Source organism: Diaphorina citri, unplaced genomic scaffold, assembly GCF_000475195.1.
Source record: "Diaphorina citri unplaced genomic scaffold, Diaci psyllid genome assembly version 1.1 scaffold1796, whole genome shotgun sequence".
Classification (NCBI taxonomy): Eukaryota; Metazoa; Arthropoda; class Insecta; order Hemiptera; family Psyllidae; genus Diaphorina; species Diaphorina citri.
This window is the reverse complement of record NW_007379222.1, coordinates 32,065-42,759: the sequence shown is the minus strand read 5'-3', so window position 1 is coordinate 42,759 and position 10,695 is coordinate 32,065. Positions and strand designations below refer to the sequence as shown.

The following is a 10,695-nucleotide window of genomic DNA, read 5'->3' as shown; positions in this document are numbered from 1 at the left end:
AGACCCAAGCTACCTTAAGTAAGTATTGTTTATCAGAAATTTCCTTGCAACAAAAACAACATGAGTCAAAACAGAGAGACCTCAGATAGCAAAAGACATGACTGGGACCTGGGACCACTGAGTCATCAACAAGTTTAAATGTTTATTAATAACATCCAAGCATCATCAGAATTATAATCTCAAGTCACAGGATATGCACCATGTTTACATTATAGCCATACAGAGACATAACACAGACATGTTAATCTACGAATGCTATGTACAGGAAACTATTGATAATCTAAGAAATCTTCAAAGTAGTATAGGTACCTAGTTAAAGTATTTACCAATAGGTAATATGTATAGGCGTGGTAGAAAGGCTAGTTCTATCGTAGAAACAGACACATAAATAACTATTATCTTGGTGAAGATGGATTTGAAGGTCAAGATTCTGGAGCGAGTAACCTCCATCTCGGGTTCAGGGAGATGTAGAACTTGATTTTCTATAGTTTCTTTTGTTCGAGAATTATCTAAAATAGCTCTAGAATTTGCATAATGCTAGTAAGACTTTGTAGATAACTCTGCAGGCAAATAAGATAATGTCTAATTAAAATGGTTTTAATGAACTAGGTATAGGTACGTACAAAACATTAATTTAAAGAATTAAATGAGTTTTAATTTGCTAGCTATCTTCTAGTACGGTTTCTTTTTTTTTATTTCTTTTAAAGTTTTGATAGATGGAACTGTTACTGCTAAGGTCTATCTTCCCGAAAGATAAGAGAAAGCCAGCCGTTCCGAGAACGAACCTTATGTGTTTCGGATAAAATCCACCCTGGACAGGAATCGAACACGCGATTTAACGCTTAGAGGCAACCATGCTACCCACCAAGCTAAGCTGGCAATACTTGATCATGCTTTTGGCAAGAAGTGAGGGCTAAAAGTGCCTCCACTTTGTATTGCGCAAGAAGAGAGCTAGGGCTAGTCCAAAGTATGGCTGAACTGGATCGTGTATTTTATGAGCTTTGTTACTGTACGTTTTTCTACCGGTCATTAATTTTTCAACTAAAGGCAAATTGTAGTGATATATTTTATCTATTTTACCATTATTTACCATCGTGATTGGTACATTGTTTTTCGGTTTGATATTATACATAGGTTTCTCATTGTGATAATAGTAAGGCTGAGGTGGTAGTGTCCAAAGTATGGCTGAACTGGATCGTGTATTTTATGGGCTTTGTTACTGTACGTTTTTCTACCGGTCATTAATTTTTCAACTAAAGGTAAATTGTAGTGATATATTTTATCTATTTTACCATTATTTACCATCGTGATTGGTATATTGTTTTTCGGTTTGATATTATACATGGGTTTCTCATTGTGATAATAGTAAGGCTGAGGTGGTAGCTTGACAATGTACATTTGGGAATCACTGTTCATGTTGTATTGACTTCTGGATTTGGATTTCGAGTCTTGTTGATGTCTTTTGTTGTGATGATTTGGTTGTCGGACTTTTCTCATTCCCAGAGTGTGTAATAGTTGCATATTTGATAATCCGTTCAGGCTTGGGCTTGCTTTGTTATAGTTATTGGTCTCGTAATAGCTACTTGGATTTGTGCTCAGGGCTAGGGCTAAAAATACCTTCAATTTGTATGACCGCCTGACAACTATATTGTATATGCAATGTGCAACACATTAAAGATATTGCTTCTTATTACCTCACCCCTCAAAAGCGGCGCTACCACGTCGGATGCTTGAACACCCGATCGATAGATCGCTGTAGTTCAGAAACGTTTTCCATGGCTGATAACCGAATGGGTTCAGGCTGGGTGAGGTTAATATGAGAGATGCAGATTTGATTGTCTGTTTCGCAATTTTATGGTCAAGAGTGCTTTTTGCCCGAAGGAAAATATTTCTGGAATCGCCCGACACATCCAGCCAGGATTAAACTCAATCCCGAGATAATCCGACTGGTTAAACCCGTGTCACAAAAAGCCCACTCTGAGGCTTAGGTGTAGGGGCAAACAGCCCTAAAGATTTGCGTTAAGCTTACACTTATGACTCATCTACGAAGCCCCTGCCTTATAGCTTTGTTTTGAACAAAAACAATAAAGATAATCCAACCTGCTAAGCCCTAGCCTTAAGCTAGCTCTGTAATTTAATAACATCCTGGTATCATGAGTATTATAATCTCAAGTCACAGGATATGCACCATGTTTACATTATAACCATACTTAGACATAGCACAGACATGTTAATCTATGAATGCTATGTACAGGAAACTATTGATAACAAGGTTTGGTTTAGAGTGGAAAATAATGTCTAGGTGTACGATTTTTTCCAGTAAATGTACACTACTTAATACACTAATATTTATGATTATCAGCCACAATTTAAACAGAAAAAATATTTACTTAAATCTAACTACTTATTTGCCCAAGTTAAAAAAAGAAAAAGAAAATGTCCGTTGTTTTTTTTTTTTTTTTTTTACTGAAAGTAAGGTCAGCCACTCACTATCAACCTGCTCCCTGATGAGCACACATGTCAGGTAGACTTATTCGTTAAAAATTTGTACTTAAAAGCACCAAAGATCTAATTAAAAAATCTCTAAGTAATGTCACCCATCAAAAAAATTTTTTTTGTTTAATTTTTTTTTTTTTTTTTTTTTTTTTTTTTCGGAATATACCTCCGTAAGTCTACGGAAAGTTTCGTCCCAATCAGGCTAAAATTGTTTCAACTTCAGAAAACGAGATAATAGGTAGGTTCACTTTCAGGATTTGTAGGAAAACGACATAGGTACAGGTGGGAAGGTACATAATATGGTACATACCTACGTAGGTTTGACAGCTTGTTACGAAGGTAGATTTTTTTTCGCTTCTTTTGTTGTGAATAATTTTAAAGGAACTGACAGGGAGTAGCAGTCGGCCCAATTCTTTAATAAAAACCCCCTTATTTGTAAACCATGTTTTATTGAAACACCCTGTATACGTTCTTCGCTGTAGCGCATCAGCTTCAACAAAGATCTTTCTGTAGCGCGGCCAATTTCTGTGGATTTCAGCATAAAAAAAAAAAAATTCAGCCCATTATTTCCATGCGGGCAAAAAACTAGGGTTCAAACCCGCAAGTTCAAGGAGAAACGTAATGATTTTATGTAATTTTAACAATAGCGTTCCGACATAACTTTTGCTTGGCGAAAACAATTTATTGTTATTTAAGACCCAAGAAGGAGGAGAAGAAGAAGAAGAAGAAGAATACACAGAAGAGAAGATTTCTTCATCTCTCTTCGTCGTCTTCTTCTTCTTCTTCTTCTTCTTCTTCCTTTGTCGTCTTCGTTCTCCTTCTTAAATTAAACCCCATAAAACATTTCATAGATACTATGTACATATGCAATGGTGGACCTCGGTTCTTGGGGCGGGTCTGCGGAATAATGATTAGAAAATAAATAAAATATTGAACGAACGGAGTGAATTCTAAATTTAAATTCGAAATTAGGTAGGTAGGTATTTCCTTAAGTTAAACTTAAGGAAATACCTACCTAATTTAACTTAAGTTTAACTTAAGGGAATACCGACGTTGTTCTTTTTCCTATATTATTATATGTTACTACTTGACAGATTGGCTCTCCCAGAGAAGTAAGTTAAGTTTAACTGTCAGTCTGGTACCTACATATTTGTTTGTTCGATCATAAATTTCAATATAATTTCGGAGCATTTAACGTTTGTCCGATTTTGACATAGTAAAATGTATCTACCTACCTATCTCTAGACATTTAGTCCATGGAATGGAAGTCCCCAAGTCAACAGGTCTCAATGACTCATTTCAGTTTTCTAGTAATTCTTGGGTATTAACCTCACCGTATGTTTAGTATTGTAATGTATGTTATGTATGCTGGGATACATCATGAATCATGTGGTATTTTTACGTGCATGGAGTTTCTTCTCTCGTTCTTCTTCTCCTCCTCCTTCTTCTTCTTCGCCTCTCCCAAGTCAACAGGTCTCAATGACTCATTTCAGTTTTCTAGTAATTCTTGGGTATTAACCTCATCGTATGTTTAGTATTGTAATATATGCTGGGATACATCATGAATCATGTGGTATTTTTACGTGCATGGAGTTTCTTCTCTCGTTCTTCTTCTTCTTCTCCTCCTCCCTTCGCCTCCTTCTTCTTGTTCCTCTTCTTTGTCTCTCTTTTAAACAGGCCATAAAACACCTCTTAAAATAAAAATATGAAACATTGTTTTCGACTGTTAAATGCAGACATGAAATTTTACCATAAGCGTCCATAAACATAGACAGATCCTATATGCAAAGAACGACATTGGAATAAGACTACATGTACATTGTACATGCATACTACAATATACTATACATACTACGCCACATAAGTCTGAACTGGACGAACTTTTTCAAGATCCAATTTCATCAAAAGAAAGGGCTTAAAGACTGCTATCGAACCAGTGCACAGACATGAAATTTTACCATAAGCGTCCATAAACATAGACAGATCCTATATGCAAAGAACGACATTGGAATAAGACTACATGTACATGTATACTACAATATACTATACATAAAAAAATTAGAAAAATAAATGTGGGCAGGTGGGCCAATAAATGGTACGTTTTTTAGGTGGGCGAATAAATGGTACACTTACCCTATCTAGATAGCTATACATGTCTCCCAACTAGATCTTCCAGGGTAGCACATGATTCGTGTAATTTTACCTGCTAAGATCTTCCAACCTGGTCTTTCGACAGATCGCCGCATGCATATGCATACACGATATTTGCCCAAAATTCACTCGCTTGTCTTCCAGGGTAGCACATGATTCGTGTAATTTTACCTGCTAAGATCTTCCAACCTGGTCTTTCGACAGATCGTCGCATGCATATGCATTATGCATACACGATATTTGCCCAAAGTCACTCGCTTAGTCCTGAAATTTGTGCAAATACCGCGTACACACAACGATCTGTCGAAAGACCAGGCTGGAACACTAAGTTGGGAGACATATCGCGGTGTGTGTAATGCACAAACGTTTTATTGTTAGATGAACATTACTTAGATAATGTTTTTTGGCTTTTTTTTTTTTTTTTTTTTTTTAAGTTGTGAGTGACATTGTGAAATAAGGCAGTAAGTAGGTAGGTACTAATTCATAGGACATGTTTCAGAAACAAGACAGAAATTGATAATGTACAGGGAAAGAAGTTCCACAGAGTAGCTCTGAGGAACAGGGCCCTGAAGGGTATTCTGTCCACCGTATGTGTCTTACCTTCCGGATAAGCCTGATCCTTCAGGATTGTGTTGATGAACAGATTCGTGAAGTAATACAGGTGCCCCATTCCCTTGGAGTAGAATCGGGTAGAGCTAGCATAGGCCCGTGAGATGTTGGGCTCCGTGTAATCAAAAGGCTCATAGGGCATTATGTTATGAAGGGACTCGGACACTGTCCCTTCAAAAATTCTCACTTGCTTTCGACTGTAGCTACCAGGCCATTGGCCCAGAACACTTTGAGAACACAAAACGACCGCGATGCAAATCAAACTCAAATGAGTCAATTTAAACCTAGATTTCGAGTATTTAGTGAACACAGCCATTGTTATATTTACTTCTTCAGAGGAAAGACAGAAGGGGAATCTAAAAAATCCTAGGTTTGAATTTGAACTACGCTATGTACATTCGGAACTACAACTACTTGAAAAAAAAAAAAAAAAAAAAAAATGCCAATGTTATTTCACCAGTTTACCACGCTTTTTAGCCCGTCCTTCCTTTATTATTACTTACGATAGTAATAAAAAAAGGTATAAGGGACGGGCTATTGTATTTTAGGTATGTAGGTACCTACCTATGTATAGCTTTTTTAGCTCACAACCTTTGACCTGAGAATTTAATGTTAAAATTGTAAAGAAGCTTTACAAAATAGTCCTTATCTTACATTCAATTAATTATTCATATTGCAACAAAAGTTCATAGAGTGTTATTTATTGATTGACTAGTTCATTTCTAATAATATCCAATTGAGTGGGTTCACAGACACTCCACTTACAGCATTTGCTAACATTGTGAAACTATTCTAGTTTGGTGAAGTCTTTGTTAGTCACAACCTACATGATACACAGGGCTATTAACCTTATCCTTCGAGTTGAAACATGGTGAGCAATTATTCAATCAGCGTACACACTTATCAATAGGTTTTTTCTATTGACATTAACACACAATAGGTGCACTTGGTTCTTCTATTTCAAAGAATGGAGATGAGGCTTGATTTCAGAGTCACTGTTGGCTGTCAGTACCTATTCTTGGAAACTGATCAAAAATGATTTTTTTTTTTTTTTTGATGGGTGACATTACTTAGAGATTTTTTAATTAGATCTTTGGTGCTTTTAAGTACAAATTTTTAACGAATAAGTCTACCTTTTTTTTTTTATGCTGAAATCCACAGAAATTGGCCGCGCTACAGAAAGATCTTTGTTGAAGCTGATGCGCTACAGCGAAGAACGTATAGGTACAGCGTAAGAAGAACGTATACAGGGTGTTTCAATAAAACATGGTTTACAAATAAGGGGTTTTTTTATTAAAGAATTGGGCCGACTGCTACTCCCTGTCAGTTCCTTTAAAATTATTCGCAACAAAAGAAGCGTAAAAAAATCTACCTTCGTAACAAGCTATGTCAAACCTACGTAGGTATGTACCTAATGTACCTTCCTACCTGTACCTATGTCGTTTTCCTACATCCCTACCTATTATCTCGTTTTCTCAAGTTGAAACAATTTTAGCCTGATTGGGACGAAACTTTCCGTAGACTTACGGCAGTAGGTTTTTTTTAATACGGTTTTTTTTTTTTTTTTTTTTTTTTTTTTTCTTTTAAAGTTTTGATAGATGGAACTGTTACTGCTAAGGTCTAATCTCCCCGAAAGATAAGAGAAAGCCAGCCGTTCCGAGAACGAACCTTATGTGTTTCGGATAAAATCCACCCTGGACAGGAATCGAACACGCGATTTAACGCTTAGAGGCAACCATGCTACCCACCAAGCTAAGCTGGCAATACTTGATCATGCTTTTGGCAAGAAGTGAGGGCTAAAAGTGCCTCCACTTTGTATTGCGCAAGAAGAGAGCTAGGGCTAAAAATACCTTCAATTTGTATGACCGCCTGACAACTATATTGTATATGCAATGTGCAACACATTAAAGATATTGCTTCTCATTACCTCACCCCTCAAAAGCGGCGCTACCACGTTGGATGCTTGAACACCCGATCGATAGATCGCTGTAGTTCAGAAACGTTTTGCATGGTTGATAACCGAATGGATGACACTCTGGGAAATCATGTTCTGTTGACTTTTCAGGGTCCCGTTCAGGCTGGGTGAGGTTAATATGAGGAGAGATGCAGATTTGATTGTCTGTTTCGCAATACCTACCTAACTCACAGACAATTCTTCCGATTTTTATGGTCAAACGTGCCTTTTGCCTGAAGAAAAATTAGCGTGCCTTTCGCCTGAGGGAAAATCTCTGGAATCGCCTGACTTATTCAGCCAGGATTAAACTTAATACCGAGATAATTCGACTGGTTAAGCCCTGGCCTTACACTAGCTCTGTTCTTAACAGAAACAATAAAGATAATCCAACTGGTTAAGACCTAGCCTTAAGCTATTTCTGTAACCTATCAAAACTTAAAAAAAAAAAAAAAAAAAAAAAAAAAGAAAAAAACCGTACTAGAAGATACCTAGCTAGCAAATTAAAACTCATTTAATTCTTTAAATTATTAATGTTTTGTACGTACCTCTACCTATACCTAGTTCATTAAAACCATTTTAATTAGACAGTATCTTATTTGCCTGCAGTTATCTACTAAGTTTCAACTTAGCATTATGCAAATTCTAGAGCTATTTTAGATAATTCTCGAACAAAAGAAACTAGAAAATATCAAGTTCTGCATCTCCCTGAACCCGAGATGGAGGTTACTCGCTCCAGAATCTTGACCTTCAAACCGATCTTCACCAAGATAATAGTTATTTATGTGTCTGTTTCTAGGATAGAACTAGCCTTTCTACCACACCTATACATATTACCTATTGGTAAATACTTTAACTAGGTACCTATACTACTTTGAAGATTTCTTAGACTTCTTCACTGATTTGTGCCATTAATTCTTGAATAAATAATAAAGTTATTATCTTGTAGGTAGGTATGTTCACTTTTTTTTTGCTTACAAGGGTTTTGTTTTCAATACATATTTGGGATGAATATTCAATATTCTGGTCTCTGCTTTGCCGTTTCCGTCGCTCGGGTTCTTTCCAGAAAAAGGCTTTCCTATATCTACGTTCAGAATTTCTTCTTCTTCTCCTCCTCCTTCTTCTTCCTCTTCCTCCTCCCTCTTCTTCTTCTCCTTCGTCCTTGCCTCTTTCTTTCTTTTTTCTTCTCCTCCTTTCTCCTAATCCGGTTCTTCTTCTATTCCATTCCAATCTTCCAGAAGATGAGCTCAGAACTTGTTCAAGCTAGAAATGCATTAGGAGTTGCCGATTACCATAGTTCATTACAATAACGTGACTAACTCAAAACTCATGGTTAGGTATTGAGTATTGAGAAGATTTATTGGTGTGAACATCACACGACTTTCCTTATCCTATTGAATGATGTTTATTTGGGTGTTCTTCTACCCTAACTTTTACAATATCTCTAACGGTTTTGTCGGTATAGCTAAAAACCGCCAAAAAAAATGTCGAAATCGGTCAAAATACCGCTAACCGCAGCACCTATCTTAACCAAACGTATTTGTGTTATATCCTTTTCATTTTTGTGCCACACACGAAATTTCAAGTCTCTAGCTCATACCGTTCCCGAAATATTGTTAAATTACACCGAAAACCGCCAAAAAGCGGCAAAATACCGCCAAGCGTTGCACCGGTCTTAACCAAAAGTTTCGTGTCACATCCTTGTAACATTTCACAGCTACATACCAAATTTCAAGTCGCTAGTTCTTACCCTTCTCGAGATATTTTGTTTACAGACAGACAGACAGACAGACAGACACACACACGGACCAATGGCTGAAACTTTGGATTTAGGCTCTATGGACCTCAAAACGTGTTTTGGCACGAAAAACTGACCATCGAAAATTTGACCCGATTACATTAGGTACTTTCTTACGTACTTATAGGATAAGGAAAGTAAAAAAGAAATAATAATAATAATAATAATAATAATAAAAAAGGAAAGTAAAAAAAAACATCTTCTAAGTAATATTAGAATCTAATCCTATCTTACGGATAGGCATATGTTGAGAAAGATTTAGAGAAAAAGAGAACGAAAAAGATAAGAATATGGCATGGATTTCGCGCTAGAAAAGAGCACAAAGAGAGAAGAAAGAGATCAAGATCCGAATTTGGAACAAGCTCAATATCGAGACTCGAGTAGAGAGACTGCCTTAAGTACTTAAGTCCGTGTCACAAAAAGCCCACTCTGAGGCTTAGGTGAAGGGCAAACAGCCCTAAAGATTTGCGTTAAGCTTATACTTATGACTTATCTACGAAGCCCCTGCCTTATAGCTTTGTTTTGAACAAAAACAATAAAGATAATCCAACTGGCTAAGACCTAGTCTTAAGCTATTTCTGTAACAAAAACAATAAAGAGTACAAAACACCTGTTGAAGCCATCGTCACAATTGGCAAAGCTCAGACTGGAGATTAGTCTTGAGTAAATTGATTACAATATCGTCAGTGCTTAATAAGAGGTTTTGTTCAAGCGTTATACAGTGTGTACCACGACCTATTTAGGGGGGGACGCCCCTCGGTACCTCATTGTTTGGACTCTCGGACCCCCCTTGACAAAATCCTGGACACGGCCCTGGTGTGTACAACTTACCAACCTCGCGCAACGTAGCTTAACTTCGGTGATCCATTGAGATATTGAGAGCTGTCAAAACTGTTGCATTCAATGTGACATCGTTCTGGCTAATGCTATCAGCTGAAGTTTTTTTTTTTTTTTTTTTTTTTTTTTTTTTTTAAATTAAGAAAGAAAAGAAAAGAAGAAAAAGGAGAGAGAAGGAAGAAAAAGGAAAGAACGAAGGAAGAATAAGAGAAGGAGGAGGAGAAGGAAGGAAGAGACGAGCAAGGACCCGAGGAGACGGTCTTTATTGTTTTTAACAAAAGCGGTTCGTTTAATTACAGCGCCTTGTGAGACCAGATTTTGAATGTATTTTAGCTAATGCGAGAAGAAACTTGACGCCCGAAACGTGATCAAAGAAACGGCGACGCGATTACCGACTGTAGAAAAAAAAATGAAGGAGCAGATGAAAAAAAAATACGACTTTTGAGGTGTCTTTAAGCGGGCGGATGTCTTTCGTAGAAGAGCAACTTCGACGGCGTGGGTGCGCGCTTGCAGTATCCATGTGGCGCGGCACGAGAGATTTTATATTTGTACGAAATGGTTTATTCGCCCAAAAAAAATAATCTTCTTAACCCGGGCCTTGACGATAGGGACAGGCAGGAAACTTTATAAAGGGGTGGTTTCTTCGCCAATTTTTTTATTGATGATGGAAGAATTGTGTCGATCCATACAGTTTAGATTGCATCATATATGCATATATGGGTGTACATGAGAAGGATGGACATGGATACACGCAAAAAGGATGTAGGGGATGATAAAATAGAGCAAAAGACTTTCAACTTTGTTTAAAATCGGACTAACCCTGCTTTGAAAGCCATCTGAATATGCCTTCATA

The 10,695-nt window shown here is 37.0% G+C and overlaps 1 protein-coding gene across 1 annotated transcript in view; it reads right to left on the bottom strand.

The window, feature by feature from the left end:
- Window positions 1-1,086: 1,086 nt before the first annotated feature.
- LOC103517287 (GATA zinc finger domain-containing protein 14-like) overlaps window positions 1,087-10,695 on the bottom strand; it is a 19,560-nt gene continuing 9,951 nt past the window's right edge. Inside the window, exon 3 of the mRNA XM_026829435.1 lies at window positions 1,087-1,457. Coding sequence (XP_026685236.1) covers window positions 1,087-1,457 — 371 coding nt within the window. The remainder of the gene's footprint in view (window positions 1,458-10,695) is intronic.